At 48.8% G+C, this 16,917-nt stretch overlaps 1 protein-coding gene across 1 annotated transcript in view; it reads left to right on the top strand.

The window, feature by feature from the left end:
• Positions 1-15,333, top strand: part of EIF3B (eukaryotic translation initiation factor 3 subunit B) — a 28,145-nt gene extending 12,812 nt beyond the window's left edge. Inside the window, exons 7-19 of the mRNA XM_077140448.1 lie at positions 501-632; positions 724-790; positions 1,230-1,276; positions 2,549-2,759; positions 4,645-4,717; positions 5,780-5,902; positions 9,231-9,309; positions 10,139-10,277; positions 11,277-11,402; positions 11,910-11,987; positions 12,422-12,530; positions 12,871-12,987; positions 13,806-15,333. Of these exons, the coding sequence (XP_076996563.1) occupies positions 501-632; positions 724-790; positions 1,230-1,276; positions 2,549-2,759; positions 4,645-4,717; positions 5,780-5,902; positions 9,231-9,309; positions 10,139-10,277; positions 11,277-11,402; positions 11,910-11,987; positions 12,422-12,530; positions 12,871-12,974 (1,288 nt within the window). The 3' untranslated portion in view covers positions 12,975-12,987; positions 13,806-15,333. The remainder of the gene's footprint in view (positions 1-500; positions 633-723; positions 791-1,229; positions 1,277-2,548; positions 2,760-4,644; positions 4,718-5,779; positions 5,903-9,230; positions 9,310-10,138; positions 10,278-11,276; positions 11,403-11,909; positions 11,988-12,421; positions 12,531-12,870; positions 12,988-13,805) is intronic.
• The last annotated feature ends 1,584 nt before the right edge of the window (positions 15,334-16,917 follow it).

Genomic DNA, 16,917 nt, shown 5'->3' on the forward strand with positions numbered 1-16,917 from the left:
CCTATCCTTTGCAGGGCTAAGTTTCATATGAACAGACCCTAAGATTGGGGGCTCAGCCTATTGCTTTAGTTGTCCCCATTGCTTGTGAGAATATCAGGAATTCTCCACTTGGGGAAGTTGAATTTTCCCATTCCTCTAAGGGAACTTTGCAAATACTTTTTTGCTCACTGTTCATGATTTAATCTTTTCTTGTCTTGATTTTTTGTGGAGAAGCATTTTAAGGCGATCGCCATGCCCCGATGCCTGGAGCACATGAGCGTTTTGTGCTGTGCGTGTGCCTGTGTGCTTGCTGGCTCTCTGTTCCCAGGGATCTCACGGGCGGCACTGCAGGTTCACCATCACAGAAGCATGGTATCAGGGAGCCTTGAGGGCTTGTCCGGCAGTGTTATACACTGTATGTCAGAGGAGCAAAGGCACACCATAACCACACCCTTGTGCTCCTGAGAGGATGGGGACTGCACGACCTGGCGCGTTGTCCAAGCACTGTTCTTCTCTTGTAGGTACTTGGTGACTTTCAGCCCCCTGATAGACACGCAGGACGACCCACAGGCCATCATCATCTGGGATACCCTCACTGGCCATAAGAAGCGAGGCTTTCACTGTGAGAGCTCAGCCCACTGGCCTATTTTTAAGTAAGTCAATCTTCAGCAGCTCAGCGTGGCTTCTTTGTAGCCTTACCTTTTTTCTTTGAAGCAGCTGGCACTTCTCTCTTTGTTCCCTTAGGTGGAGTCAGGATGGCAAGTTCTTTGCCAGAATGACGCTCGATACCCTCAGCATCTACGAGACGCCTGTGAGTGATTGTCATGATCTCAGAACCAAGTTGTCCTGTTAGTTTCCTGAAGTCTTCAATGATTTGGCTTGGGGATATATTATCTTTCCTTAATTTGTAGTCGAGTTAAAAGGAGGAGCTTTCACATATGCATGGTAAAGGTGCATTTCCTTTGCCTTTTCAGTTTCTCATGTCCCAGATTTTACCCTTAATCCCAGCCCACCTCTGCTAGCTGTAGGGGATGAGTGACGGGTCAATGGGATGGGCTTCAGAAATGTGTCTTGTGCTGTGGGTGAATTGTTTGGTCGTTTATCTATCACCCTTTACATTATCCTGCTTCCTAGGCACACTCATTGGAATCTCTTCGTTTTTATCCTTTAAAAAATGTATGTATATTGTATGTTGTTATTGAGACACTGCATGATTTGACTCAACTGTAATCCCTGTTTTTCTTGGGCAGTCTATGGGTCTTTTGGACAAGAAGAGTTTGAAAATCTCCGGGATAAAGTAAGTCACTGTTTTTATTGGGTTTGTTGTATTTGCTCTCCCTCTTTCCATACTGAATTTTTTTTTTTTGCATGGGCGGACACCGGGAATCGAACCCGGGTCTCTGACATGGCAGGCGAGAATTCTGCCTGCTGAGCCACTGTGGCCCTCCCTCAATACTGAATTTTTAAACAGCTGAAACAAGCACTGCATACTGGTCATTCCAGACAAAAAGAAATGGCACAAAGCTTAGGTGGCATATTTTTGATACCCCTCTACACACATAACACACACACACACGCATACTTGGTTTGGCGCTTTTTCACCATTTCCTCTTTTCCGTGCATGTGAATAAATCTTTTAAGAATTTATTTACATTCTTTAAGAAGAATCTTGGGTCTGCTTCATTTCATGTTCCTCATCTTGAACCTGAGACGGGGAGGTTTGTTTAGTCTTCTGAGGAAGAAGGAGAAAGGCTCCTCTGCTCCAGGGTGAGCTGTGTGTGTGAGCATTTAGACCATTCTCAGTGAATGCAACTTGTTTTCACTGCCAGAGACATTTAGGAACATTTTTATTTGTCTTAAACCTGTAGAATTAGTCGCTGTCTTTGGACAGAAATCTGGTTTATAGTTGAAAACAAGCCTAGCATGTTGTTGCTCAGTAAATGGAACGCCAAGGGAACCCAGCACTACAGGCGTGTTTCTCATGCACGGGAGCCCACAGGTTGTGCACAGCAGTCCACCAGCAGCTACCCTGAGGGCACTTCGTGCAGGGGAGGGATTGCCCTCATGTTTCCCCTCACTCAGACTTTTTGACAAGGCATTTTCCCCTTTGACACATTACTTAACCTCCGAAATCCTGTTGTCGGGTCCATCAGCCTAAAACTGATGCATAACACCTTTCTTGTAGCAGCAACTTTTGAGTTAAGGGCATGGGGAGAGCAGGGCCGGGTTCGAGTCCTCCCTGAACGACGGAATCAGCTTGTGGGTTAGGGGTATAGGGAGAGCAGGGCCGGGTCCGAGTCCTCCCTGAATGACTGAATCAGCATAGGATTGTTAAACTCTGTCTCCTCCCCTGCACGGTGAGTGTCATTGCACGTGAGAAGGGGCTCAGCTTGTGCAGGCGTGGTCTGGCCTGGACCCGGCAGTGGTGCTGCACACTAGCCACCATTGGTGTCGTCTGTGTGGGCCGTGCAGCACTGAGCTTTTACACTCAGGCTTTTTTTTTCCTCTAAACTTTTTATTTTCCTATTACCTACTCTTTGCATAACACTTTATTTTCTTTGTTCTGCAGAGATTTTTCTTGGTCTCCCGGTGGGAACATAATAGCCTTCTGGGTGCCTGAAGACAAAGATATTCCAGCCAGGGTAACCCTGATGCAGCTTCCTTCCAGGCAGGAGATCAGAGTTAGGAATCTGTTCAATGTTGTGGATTGCAAACTACACTGGCAGAAAAACGGAGATTACCTGTGTGTGAAAGTAGATAGGACACCCAAAGGTACCCAGGTAAGAGGATGCAGTGGAAGTAGGTTAGTCCTGAAATGCAATTCTGAACTAGCTGGTATTATTGTTGGGAGTATGTTAATAGTTTTTTTTTTTTAATCCTAATTTGTAGATTGTTTTCAAACCCACCTGATGCCAAAAGAAATTAGTTGTCCTGTCATAGCTAGAAGTCTTGCCATATTCTAGCTGAGGAGTAAAACTTTATTTGGTAAAACCTCTCGACTAGGTAGCAACACATCAAGAGGTCAGAGTTCACAGGGTGACACAGTGAAGCCTTCTCTGGGCATTCACCCTCCTTCCCAGTTTGCAGTTAAAATTCCTTTTTAAACACGAAGGCATTCTGTACACAGTTCTGCACCCTGCGTTTTTCATTTACATCTTTAACGTTTACCAAAGAAATTGCCTGACGTTTCCTCAGAAAGCATTTCTCTTTCCTTAAGACACACATACAGTAAGAGTCACCCTTTTAAAGTGTACAGTTTTGTGGCTTTGGTCTATTTGCAGTTTTAGAGCCATTACTATTATCTAATTCCAAAACATGTTCACTTCAGAATCCGCATACCGTTAGCAGTTACCCCATTCCCTTTTTGATCCCAAGCCCCAGGCAACCACCAGCCTTTCTGTCCTCCGTCCACTGGCTATCCTGAATAACGCCACCATGACCCGCAGCCCACAGGTGTCTGTGGGAGTGCCTGTGCCGTGGCAGGCCTGTTCAGCCTCCTGTGGGTCCGCCTTGTCACCCTCGGGGTGGGGAGGGGTGTGGGGTGCTGCCCGCTCTCCTTGCCGGCGCCAAATGCAGGCATGCCCCCTCCACACCTTCTCCAGCACGTGGATCTTCCTGTGTGTTTTATTTCTGGCTTCAGTTTTTGTTGAGGTATTTTCACGTACCACATATTCTGTCCAAAGAATACAGTGTCTCACAGTATCCCCACTTCCCACTTCATTGTGGACAGTTTTCATTGCCCCAGACAGATAATGTCTCTGCATTTTATACGTTTTCCATTTTAGATCTTGTAGGAGGTATAAAAGTGGAGTTAGAAACCAGAAATTCAGTAACGCTGGCACTTATCTTTATCGTGTCTTTACTGTTACCAGATCCTTGTTTTTGCAGGTGGCTTCCGTCTTACATAGAACTAGAAAATCCTTTCCTTTCATCCCTCAGGACTCTAGTGTCTCTTGTAGGGCCTGTCTATCTTTGGCATTCAACAGCTTGAGTATAATATGCTGCAGTGTGGGTCAATTTGGATTTATCCTGTAGTTAGTTTAGCATGTTGGATGTGTATATTTGCATCTTGCATTAATTTTGGCCAGTTCCCAGCCATTTTTATTTTTCTCTCTGTGCCTTTTTTCTCCATCTGGGACTCCCACAGTGTGTATGTTGGTACGCTTGATGTGTCCCACAGGTGGCGCCTCTGTCTACTTTTCTTTGTTCTTCTCAGATTGGATGATTTCAGTGAAATTGTTTTCGGTTTTACTGATTCTTCTGCCAGCTCCAGTCTGCTGCTGCACCCCACTAGGGAATTTGTAATTACTGTAGCTGTGGTCTTCAGCTGTATTTGGTGCCTTTGCATAATTTCCCTCTTTCTATCGACACCCCCTTTGTGCTTATCTGCCTTTTGCAGCCCTGAGTGTAAGCTTCACTCCACTTCCTGGAGAAGGAGCCTGGGTCTGTGTGCCACCCTCCTGCTTGGGCTTTATTATGGGAAAGTGCTCTGGCGGTTCTGTGCCAGCTTTACATTTGAGCGCTTGTTCCATCCTAACGTGTAATTTTAATCACTTCAAGTAGTCACTTGTTTTTACCAGGTGCACAGACTTGTCATTTGATTTAAGTGGTTTTTCATGTTTTCAATTTCCAGAATGTCACCTCTTCCTTTTTTTCTTTAAATAGGGTGTTGTCACAAATTTTGAAATTTTCCGAATGAGGGAAAAACAGGTACCTGTCGATGTGGTAGAAATGAAAGGTAAGGTTCATTTTTGTCATGCATGCTTTATGTGCAATTTTTTTTTTTGCACCACTTTTTAAAACTCATTGTGAATTCATTGCCTGAGCAAATGGGCAAGTGTGACGTCTGAAACCTTTAACTCTCGCAGGCTCTGAAGTCACAAAGCTATTTATAAGTTTAGTTTTTTCTTTTGTCCCTTTACCTTTGGTAACTTCTCCATTGTCAAGTGAAGACGCTCACATTTGTTTCCCACTGCCGTGGTGCTTCTGGAGCTGAGGAGCAGGGCCTTCACCCCTGTTTCACACGTTCCAGAGAAAAGTGGAAGAGAACGTGCTGAGAATAGATTTTTATTACACTTTGCACACAGCCGAGAGCTTTTCGTCTAGAGAAGTTCTTAGTTTAATAGCGGTTGTGAGTTCTTTTTAAGTGCTTGTGTCTGTTTCTTGGTTGTTTCATGCATGAGTTACTTGCTATTTGCAGTTATTAATTTTTTCTTTTTAATGGAAGAAAAAGATTATTTTACAGAGTTCATTTTATTTAACTTTCTCAAGGCCAGGAGTTTGAACTGATGGAAGCTGTTAAGTGCTCTATTTCTGCTTTTAGAAACAGAAAATTTACCATATTGTGTGTGTTTTTTGTTGTTTTGTTTTGTTTGTTTTGCAAAGGAGAGGAAGAGAAAGTACAGAAATAGAAAGAATGTGTAAAACCTTTTGGAGTAGAAAGACATTGTTAACCCTTTTTAAGATTCCGGGATTCTCCTGTAAGCAATAGTTGTTGGTGAGAAAGGGGCCATCGTGAGTCCCTCGGCCTCTTGGTCCCACTGTGTGCCAGTTAGGGGATGCCGAGGGCTCCTGGTCTCTGAGGACAGAGTTGCACATTTGGCCTCTTACACAAATTCAGTATGGTTCTTTGAAAATGATGTGGTATTACGTGTTTTTTTTTTGCTTGTGCCTGCCAAGTGGCTCTTTTAAAAATTCCGGGGCTATTTCTCTGGTTGAATAGTGAGAATTTTAACTGTGATCAGAAAGGTTGTTTTCTTCAGTGACCAAAAAGGGACTAACCCTTTTTTGTTGGTAACAGAAACCATCATAGCCTTTGCCTGGGAACCAAACGGAAGTAAGTTTGCTGTGCTGCATGGAGAGGCTCCTCGGATATCTGTTTCTTTCTACCATGTGAAAAGCAATGGGAAAATCGAGCTTATCAGTAAGTCACCTTTGCCTCCCTGGGAGTGGACGGGTCGCCTTTTGGCCAGTCAGCAGTGTGATAGGTCCTGTAGCTCACTGGTCTTTGCCTCGGATACGTGTTCCAGCCTGAACTCACTGTGGGTCTCTAAGTGGTATGTGACGGAGGATGACAAGGGCAGGGGCTCACCGGAGGGGTTCCTGCAGGTCCCTCAGAGACGTGCACGTCTGGGCGCACCTGCTTGGCCCTCGTGGGTTGCGTGTCTCCAACTTCCCTTTGCTTGTTTCAAGTGGAGCCTTGTCTTCTGTTGGGACTGTGGCTCGGTGCTCGGGGGCCCCTTCCTCCCAGTCTAGGTCAGGCCCTGCTTTGCTCCTGGGGTGCACTGTGGGGCTGTCAGGTAGACGGGGAGCAGAGCTGAGTCCCACATAACCTGCTTCAGGGAGAAGGGGCCTCTTTCCTAAGTCCTAGCCCCTGCTGGCAAGCTGTGGGGGCAGTGATGGCCACCCCGTGTGTGCCTTCCTTGGGGCAGTGTCAGGGCGTGCGCTGCACCTTTTCTTTGGGTGCCTTGCCCAGACCTACTCCTTTGCAGCATCTGTTTTACCCTCTCTTGGCCTTGTGTCCTTAGCATTCAGCATGGAGCTCAGCATAGGGTCCCAGCTGGGTGAATTTATGATCACTCATACTGAATTAATGACTATTGGTTACTTCACAAGCATTTTTTTTTTTAATTTATGGGGAACTGAGTAGTCAGGACCTCTCAGACATCCACTTTAGAGATGAGGCTACTACACTCAGACTCAGTGGCTTGCCACGGACCTAAGGTGCTTTGTGCAAGAGTTGGGGTGAACTGGAGGGACTCACGGTGTGCTGGGAAGGGCTTCTTTCGCACAAGAAGTTTCCATTAAGGGTGTTTGGTGCAAGGCGATGGTTTCATCTCAAGCACTTGAATTTGTATGTCTTAGGAATTGCTTTTCCATCTCTAAAGGATTTAGGTTTTACGTTGCTGTGGCCTAGCAGGTTTTTTTTGGTCTAGGATCTTTTATTTTGTAATTATTGTCATAGCGAATAAAGTAAGAACCCAGAAGCTATCTCTGTCCCACCAAACTGCAAATGATAAATAGCAGAGATGTCCAAATGTGAAATTGTAGAACCACTTCAGTAGTCTTGTGCCTTCTAGAAGAGAGATGAACATTGCAGGAAGAGATTTTTCCCATCAATGTAAGTTAATACAGAATCAAATGTTTTCATGAAATTTTAAAGCTTTTCACACATTTTGAGACAAACTACCAGAGTTATTCTCCAGTTAGGTTATTCTATCAGTAATTCAAGGTATTAATAGCATAAGGAAATGATACAAATCTGTTACCTTCAGTTAATCCTGAAGTTTTGCCTTGGTCATTCAAAAACATGTTTCAGTGTTTTAAAGTTCCTACTCGTGACATTTCATGCTGAAAACAAATGTGTCCAAATGTTAATGTAGTTTTCTTCTTACGGTAAGGATAAATGTTAGATGCACATTAGAAGTTGACCTGTGGTGGCTGGGTGCCACCCCAGGTATTCTGATTTGGGAGATCTAATGTGGAAGACCAGCATCTGTAGTTTGAAAAGCTTGACAAATAATCCTGCTTAATTTCTGTCCTAAAACAAGGCTTCTCAAATTTCTGTGTACCTATAATGCAGATTCTAATTCAGTAAGTAAGCGGTGAGGCACTTGCAGCAGGTTCCAGTGATGCACATGCTGGCTGTCCTTAGACAATGCTTTGAGCCACAAAGCCCTAGGACAGACTTTTTGTATACAATTACAATAAATAGGAACCACATGACATTAAAACCAAGAATAAGTTATTTAGAATAACATCTAATTGTGTCCCCTATTACTAAGCATCTATTATATACAATCAACATATAATTCAGAACTAAGTAGAAATTAATGCAGAAAAGCATCTCTGTGGCAATGATGAAGAAATTATATGCTTTTACTAAAAAGCCTTTGAGCCATGTACTTCTTTTTCTTTTTTTTTTTGACATGGGCAGGCAGTGGGAATTGAACCCGGGTCCTCTGGCATGGCAGGCAAGCGTTCTTGCCTGCTGAGCTACTGTGGCCCTCCCGAGCCATGTACTTCTTTACATAGCATATTAAAGAAAAGCCTTTGAACCATATACTTTTTTTTTACATAGTGAACATAAGGGTTAACTATAAATTTTAAAAAATAAATCTCAACACACAGTCTACAGTCTCAGGAATGTTTGGTAATCACAAGAACTCATGACAGGCATTTTCTGCTGCTGTTGCAGTGATAAAGCATTGAGGAGAAAGATAAGCACCCAATTTGCTCTCCATAAATTTACCCAAAATAAGAATTAGGGCTTAAGGAACTGCTTAAGGATATTCATCCTTAAGACAGGGAAGTTGGAATATCGTTTGGTTGTGCTCTTCAACCAGGCTCTTATTGGAAGAGTAACCACGAGATACCTTCTTGCTGCTGTGGTTTGGGCCCAGCATCTCGGGTGGGTGAGTCATCTGTGTCTACTTGCTGTCTGCTGCCACACTGCCTGAATTGTTCTTCCTTCAGTGTTGAAGGAAATATGGGCTGTTACAGACTCCTGGAAACCAACTGTGGTGTGCCTCATTATAATGAAGGGATAGTGAACCAGAGTCCTTCCTCTCCAGTGTTGCCTAGGCCCAGCCTTCTTGGCGCCAGGGCGTGCCATCCACTTCTGGTTTCTGTTTTTCCCTTGCTGCGGGCAGGCAGTGGCTGCCTGTACCTCGTTTCCCCACTTCCCTGCTCTACCGTCTTCAACAAGGCTGCACAGAACAAGGAAGGCGAAGCCACATGGTTTCCTTGTGTCTGAGTGCAGGTGGGAAGTAGATGGACCCCCAGTTACTGTGCTCAGGGTCCTTTCAGCAGGTAGGGGCTGAAAGCTGGGGAATCAAAGGCGGTTGTGTCATTAGAAGAATGGGTTGGTCATTTGGGGGCACACACCTCCTGGGTTCCTTCTGCCCTTGGTTCAGAGACCCTGTGCCCATGACTGTTTACTGTAAGTGGAATTCCTTGTGACATTGTTATGAGAAATTTCATTATCAAAATTAATTTTAGGGCTCCAAGATACCCTCTAGACACACCCTTCCCCTCTCCCTTTAAGTGTGGGTTGTAACGAGTCGAACTGAGGAATGGGTAATTTCTTTCAGAGGTGACAGACAGGTACTGTATGGCCTGTGTAAGGTTCTGCTGAAAGTCCCCTTTTCCCCAGGTGTCCCATGGGGCAGCACAAACCTGTCACCAAGGTTCTTCAGCCTTGCCTGTGCTTAGGTAAGAGCCGTTTACATGAGACTTTTTATTTCTTTCAGAAATGTTTGACAAGCAGCAGGCCAACACTATCTTCTGGAGCCCCCAAGGACAGTTTGTGGTGCTGGCTGGTCTGCGGAGGTGGGTGCCCGTCCCCAGTGCTGTGCTCAAACTCCGCTCGGCTCTGCCTGCTGCGGGGCTGCGGAGCCTCTTCCTGCACTCCAGTTCCTGAGCCGTGCCCACAAGAGGTCCCGTGGAGAGAGCACCCTGGGGTGGGATGGGTCCCCCCATGCGAGCAGATGGCACGTGAGCACACCATGGCGTGTCCATCACAGTCCGAAGACTCGGGCCAAGACCGGACTATTTAAAATAACCTCTTGTAGATAACGTCATTGCGTGGCCTGGAGGATTTGCCAGCATTAGGTCCTTTGTGGTTAGCCAGGTGTCCTTTTTGACAATCCAGTTACCCTGACGTAAAACCCCACGTCTCCCAGCAGGAGTGGCATTCATTAGGAGCTGGGAGAGCGTCAGTGCCTCTGCGATGGGTGCGACGAGAATGTTAACATTTCTCTCCCCCTTGCTTTTCCCTACTTAGAATGGGTAGAAATAGTGAAGAGACTGCCAGTCAGAAACTTCTGACTTCAGAGACTATCCTTTAGTTGCTTATTTCCCTGACATGATTATAGATACCTAGTATTGTATTTTTGGAGGCTCACTTAGCCTCAGGTAACATTTCCTCTAAAAGTGGTAATGGTGGACATACTTAGTACTTATAGGTGCTTCCGTATCTTCCAGCACCCTGATACCCCATTACTGCTCTGTGTTAGAGATGAACCCGAGGCAGAGCTTTGAAGTGCCCCCTCTCCACCCCCACCCCTCCGCCTCTCCACGAAGGGCTGCACCAGGAGCAAAGTAAGCATGTTTCACTGGAAGTTGCCACCCTGTCTGATCCTTGTGCTTGTGCCCGCAGCATGAACGGTGCCTTGGCGTTTGTGGACACTTCCGACTGCACGGTCATGAACATTGCAGAGCACTACATGGCCTCTGACGTGGAGTGGGACCCGACGGGGCGCTACGTGGTGACGTCTGTGTCGTGGTGGAGCCACAAGGTGCGCGGCCCGGTGTGGTTCAGCAGGACAGGCAGACATCATTGCCCCAGGGGAGAGGACCAAATGGGCATTGGCCCCACGCCTGTAGTCCTCAGGGCAGGCTTTGCTCTTATTTCATCTTAGCTCTGTCTCGCTGAGCCCTGGCTGCTTCAGGATTATTCTCAGCCTGGCCTGTTGCATTTCCTTTGAATGGGCTGGCATTTTAATTTCTCCCTCTCATGTCTCATAGCCCATCCTTGGTGCCACCTGTCACGTTGGCCGGGGGGCTTTTCGTAATGAAATCAGGTTGCATGATATCCCAGTTTATAATTCTGCCACTACAGTCTAGAATGAAACCAGGCTGCTGACAGTGGCCTGCCGACAGGGTGAGTACAGATGCCTGTTTGCACCTCTCCCCGGCACGATTTTCACTTCCAGCGTAAGGCTCGTGGTCTGGTCTGCAAATTAGATGGACATCCAGCCTGTTAGGCCCTCGGTGGTGGTTTTTCTGCTGACCCCCTTGACCTTACCACCTTATTCCCTGAGCTGTATTGACCCCCAGTCTCTGTTGTCTAAAGTTACTTCAAAGAGCCACTGAGGTGTTTGTCAGCATCATGTAAGAGCTTACTCCAGAGTGTGAGGGAAGTGCTGCCTCCTTCACTGAGGAAGTTTTGCTGCCAGGAAACCAGCTGGGCCAAACAGCATGTTTGATGGTGTGTTAATTTACATTCTGGTGCAAATTCCTTGTCACAGACCAGTAAAGGTCCAGGGTGAGCTGTGTTGTGGTGTGCTGGAGTCTGTTAGGTAATTGGTTTGTTTTCTGATCTTGACCGTCTTCTCCCTGCTGAAATGGAAGCCCAGTGAAGGCAGGATGTTGTCTTCTTCGCTGGCATGTTCCAGATACTTACAGCCTGGTTGGGCAGGTGCTCGGTACATAAATGTTTGTGGGTACATTTGCGCTGGCTCTGCTGATGACAAGGATTCCAGGGTCTCTGTGGTGACATCCCCCGCCTCCCCCAGGTGGACAATGCCTACTGGCTGTGGACTTTCCAGGGCCGCCTGCTGCAGAAAAACAACAAGGACCGCTTCTGTCAGCTGCTGTGGAGACCTCGGCCCCCAACGCTGCTCAGCCAGGACCAGATCAAGGTCTGCCGTGCCCACCACGTCGAGGGAGGGGGCAGTGATTGTGGCACAGGATGGAAATAGTCCTTTGTTATTAGGGCCTTGAGTGAGGAGGCATGAAGTGTAAAACTTGGGAGGCCTCTTCGAGGAGACCTGAGGACGATAGGAAAGGAATGGGGAACAGGGTCGTGGGTTGTTTAAAGCCTTCTGAGGGCCGTTCTGGGAAGTTCTGGACGAACTGCAGAGGTGGAGGAGACACACCAGGGAGACATGCTATTAAAGGTCTCTGGTGGAGCTAGAAGAAACATACCGTGTGATTTATGTAGTGATGTGAAATAAGGTCATCGCTGAGAGCACGGCGTGAACTGCAGGAAAGAAAGTCAGTCTCAGTGAAATGAAAACTTAGAGAAATACACTACTTGAGCTGTCCTGCGCTGTATCTGGTTAATCAGTAAGGATATAATTTCATGTTAGCGGCTTTGAAGGTGGCATTACGGTTCTCACCTTGAATGTGACTCGTCTTTGTTTCAGCAAATTAAAAAGGACCTGAAGAAGTACTCCAAGATCTTTGAACAGAAGGATCGTTTGAGCCAGTCCAAAGCCTCCAAGGTTGGTTGTGTTCCTAGAACTGAGGGAAAGCCCAGCGATTGCCACAGCCCCCTCTTGGCCTGGGAGGACCCCTGTTGAGAGGAGGGGTGAGGTGTTCTCAGGGGGAGGCGGGGGTTGGGGGTGGGTGTCAGTTCTGAAGGCCTGGAGCCAAACTACTACCGCATGCCTGAGGCAGGCTATCACTTCAGAGAAAACTCGGAAGCAGTGGGCTGGCCCCTCCTGGGGACTGGTCCTTCCGATAGAGGAGAGCAGTGTTGAAGGATGGAGAAAGAGCAGACTTAGCCATCCCACCATTTTTAGCCTCAGAGCCTCTCTGGCATTGGATTGGGTGGGGCTTACCTGTTACACAGTATTTTCTCTTTGCTTAAGCAAAAATATGATGATGCTGAATTGTGTGTTACTTTTGTGACTCTTGTCCCAAACTCTGTACTTAGGAATTGGTGGAGAGACGGCGAACCATGATGGAAGATTTCCGAAAATACCGGAAGATGGCTCAGGCACTCTACATGGAGCAAAAAAACGAACGTCTAGAATTGCGAGGAGGTAACTTCATTTGCAGAAGACAGCTTTTTAAAGTACACATATGTTAGAATATTTTTCCTCAATTCCATCTGTGTTAAAATTTCCCAGGCTTTATTTCAAGTGTTGTCTGAAGATTCTTAGATTATCCAAGAATGGAGAGGTTTCCCATTGCCTTCAGGTTCAAGTGTGTGTCCTTAGCAGAGGCTGATTCCTCCTCTGCATTCCTGCAGATTCCTGGCCAGTCCCCAGGGTTCGTGTGCAGTGCCCATGTCCTGGAAGATTGAAATCCGCACAGCACCACCAACGCAGCTGGCACTGAACACCTGCACTGCTGTTTGGCCATTTGTCCTTCTCTTTGTAGGAGTGGACACTGACGAATTGGACAGCAATGTGGATGACTGGGAGGAGGAGACCATTGAATTTTTTGTCACTGAAGAAATCATTCCCCTCGGGAGTCAGGATTGAGCCGACGCCACTGGTAAGATGCCTTCAGACAGTGAGTGGTTAATATCCTGTTGGTGGTTTTTATCTTTCCTTTGTTATCCCCATAAATTAGAAAATACTTGTATCAGGTAGCAAATGAAAATCCACTCTCACATACTCAGGGTTAGTAAAATCTCTGTAAAGAGTGTGAAGTGCACGGCTCCAGGGGAGAGGGTGGAGCTCTTCACCCGAAAGCGCTGGGCTTCCAGCTTCAAGTTGAGAAGTGGTCATCCTCCCAGGCAGTATCTGGGTATGAAGGGTCCGGGTGAGGGTGGCCCCCTCCTGTGTCCTTGCTGGCTGGAGCCTGGTGACCCACTGGCAAGGGTGGGAGGGGTGGCCACTGTTGGTCATTGGTCTCCTCCCAGCCGAGGGCCTTTGAGGCCTAGTAAGCTACCACAGAGAACACGGACACTTGCGAGGGCACAGGGCTCTTCCTTGGTGCTGGTTCTGCGTCTGAGGGAGCTGGAAAGGATGTGGGGACAGAAGGTTTACCTGGTCCCATGAGGTATTGCTGTGGCAGGGAGAGGCTCACAGGCCGACTTCAGGCCTCGGATCCATCCACAGGCTTAGCTGATGGTCAAGGCTGCTGGTGCCTGCTTCTGTTTCACTAGTGGCAGATTTACAGACATGACGGGGGCAAAGGGCACCTGGCGGTAGACTTGCAAGTCTTCACCGTCTCTCCCAGCTATCCCGGTGTTCTTTCTGATGCCCTGTCTGCTCATGGAGGAGGGCACAGTGACCTCCAGCTCCTTACGTGGCTCACTTGCTGCTGAGTTACCAAGCAGGGAGTAAACACATGTTTCTCTGTTGCAGTGTCACCGTGCCCTGTGCTGGAAACAAGTTCATCCTTTTGCAGAAAGCCTACACAATTCTGAATTTTACCTGTGCTTTCTCTTCTCTCTGGACCGTGAATGCACCTGGGATTCTTCCATCTTGACACATTTTTGTGCCTTTAAACCCCTGGTGTGCACAGTGGGGAGGTTTTAAGGCACTGCTTTCAAGTTTTTCTTGTTTGGGGTTTCTTTCCAATCCAGTATCACCAGTATTTGCTACTTAGACTCTTTTATGCAGTGCTGTGGGCAGGCACTTTTACTCCTACTGTCAGTGACATTTCTGGGCCGTGTCGTCCACTGGACAGTGTTTCCGTGTGAGGATCCTTGCTGCCTGAGTGCACGGACGGGTGCTGGGTTGTCCGGAGCAGGCGCTCGGGCGCATGTGCAGCCACGGGACCTGTGCTCAGGAGGCACTGCACACGTGCTTCCAGCCATTCAGATTGTGGCAGGTTCTCTCAACAGGCTGAACGTGGAAATAAAGCAAACCTGTAAGAAAAAGCTGTCTTTCTCCTCTCTGTCCACGTGGGTAGCGGCCTGGGCTTCCATGCCTGTCTCCGCCCCAGCAGTGACAATCTGCCTGCCAAGCCGGCACTCTGCTGGAGTTTAGCCATTTGTTATGCTCACACTTGGTTTGAAGGGGAATTCCACCGTAGTGGCGTGAAGGGAAAATCCACAACGTGCCATCCTGCTCTGTTGGACAGTTTTCAGCTGAGCTCTGTGAGTAGCACATTGCTCCCAGTCACCCCCCACCCCAGAAGACAAACCAGTTTCTAGGTGCTTGCTTTCTATGGAAAGTGCTTGCTTCACCTGATGAAGTCTTTAGATCTTCCCTTGGAGTTACGCAAGTTTGAAAATTTTATATTGAGGGTTGGCATTTTAGCCCACTGTTTTTTTTTCTGGTGAAAGGGGAGTTAACAGAACACATCCATGTGATTTCAGTCTCATTTTGCAATGTCCAGCTACCTATCTGTGCCTTGGAAAATGGCAGTTTTTTGTTTTTTTTTTTTTACTTGTTTCTTTTTGTCTCTCGGAACCTGAAGTTTAGTTTAAAAAGCAGTGAAGTGTGACATTTATGGGATTTGCGAGTCAACTATGTAGGGCAGAAGACAAAGGCACAATCCCTGCCCCTGGAGACGTGGCCTGGTCTCTGGGCTGCCGGAGCACCCCATGTGCCCAGTTCCGGCTTCCCCGGGGGAGCACGGCTGGTGCTTTTCCTTTCTCTGAGCCTTAAATTTGTCTGTGGTTTTTCTAAAGTTCTTTTAATTGTTACAACCCAATCTTTAGCTGATCCTTGTGTCACTTGGGTGTCCATTTTTATAGTGATTCTTGTTTCCTCTTATGTTCTTTAAAATTAGTCTGCCAATGCATAGTTTTATTTCATTGCAGTAAGAAAGAAAATGGCATAGTTCTACCACATTAACATTTTGGACAGGGCTTTAAAAATAAAACTGTTTTAAACTTAGTTGTAATTGTCTTAATAATTTGTAAATAAAAGATTTTGTGAAATACTTGTGCTTGCTTTGATAAACTGATGCTGTAGAAACGACTGTCACCAGGCTACTGGTGGAGATAGCTCCTGGCCCTCCCGGGGCGGGGGGCACGGTACTAGTGAAGTCAGGAGCAGCCAGAGGAGTGTGTATACCCTTAGATGCAAGTTCATGAGGGTCAGGGCCTGGACATGACACGAACCTGGCTTCACCCCCGCCCCGCTGCCTTGGAGAGGAGGCCATGGACCCAGCCTGGGCCTGGGGGCAGGGGTGGAAGGTGAGCGGGGCCTCCAGGCTGCTGCGAACTGGGGGAGGAGACCTTTCCCCTCAGGGGAAGTGGCTGGCGTCGGGTGCACCCCGGCTGGGAAGGTGCCTGGCTCCCGAGGGGGCTGCCGGCCTCGCTCTGCTCTAACCCAGGACTTATTGAATCTGGGGGCCCCGCAGCGGCCACGATGCAATGTGAGCTCACTGCAGGTGTCAGAAACGAGGGTTGCTTCAAGTGGGCTTAGGAACTTGGGCCTGTGGTGACCGTCCCCAGTTGGGGCAGCTCAGGCCGGGCCTCTTGTGCCAGGGCTTCGGGTGGAGGAGGGAGCTCTGGGTGCTGCGGGAACGGGTGTCAGCTGCGCCGCCGCAGCCCACTCCTGGGGACCTCCGGAGGCAGATGCGTGCCTGGTGCGCCTCGCGTTCCCAGGGCTTGAGGTGCTGGTGACGGCCGTCCAGCAGAGGGCCGCCTGTGCGTGTGGACGGGCCAGGGCCCCGGGAGAGGCGGGCGCGGTGCCGGGCGGGGCGGGGCAGCGCCGGTCGGCTGATGTCACCCGGGCGGGGCACTGCACCCGCCTCCTCCTCGCCCCGCGGCCGGAGCCCAAGGCGCATCATCTCCAGCCGCATGCCCTCCCACCCCTCCGATGGCCCCTCCCCGGCCCGACGCAGCCCGGCCAGGCGGGAGCTTGCGGCCCAGCCCAGGGATCAGCAGCTCATGGTGAGCCCCTCACCCAGGTGCCCTGGTCTGCAGGCCCCTCGCAGGTCCCCGGCTGCTGCTCGGCCACCCCCGGCTGCCTGCCCCCTGCCCTCCTCCCCACCCTCCTTGCCTGTCTTTCTCCCCTCACCGCCCCGTGGCCCTGCCCCTGGTCTGCCCACCTGGCACAGGTCGGGTTTCTGTTATCACCTGAGTCCCCATGTCTAGGGTCTGCCGTGTCCCTCCTAACCCAGGCCCCTGCCCGATGGCAGCGTGTGTCCCTAAGGCCTGCCTGTGCCTGCGGGGCCAGAGCAGACCCTCTACTTGGGTGCACTTGGAGCCTCCACTCATTTGACGCAGCCATGCCAGCCTTTCTGCCAGGAGGTGTGCCCCCCTTTTTCAGTGGAGTCCCAGGCCAGAGGGTTGCCCTGACCTGTGTGAGTGCACAGTGGTGGAGGTGGGACCTAGAGGCCGCTGGCCAGGCCGTCCCTCAGAACTGGGCCAAGACAGGATGCTCAGAGATCAAAGCCCTTGAACTTCATACTTGGGAAACGAAGTTTTATCCAGTAGGCATCCCACCAGGCAGGGGCACGGGCAGGGGCAGGGGCAGGGGCAGCAGTGTGACCTTGGGCAGGTGGCTTCACCTCTGC

This window comes from Tamandua tetradactyla, chromosome 23, assembly GCF_023851605.1.
Source record: "Tamandua tetradactyla isolate mTamTet1 chromosome 23, mTamTet1.pri, whole genome shotgun sequence".
In the NCBI taxonomy this organism is placed as follows: Eukaryota; Metazoa; Chordata; class Mammalia; order Pilosa; family Myrmecophagidae; genus Tamandua; species Tamandua tetradactyla.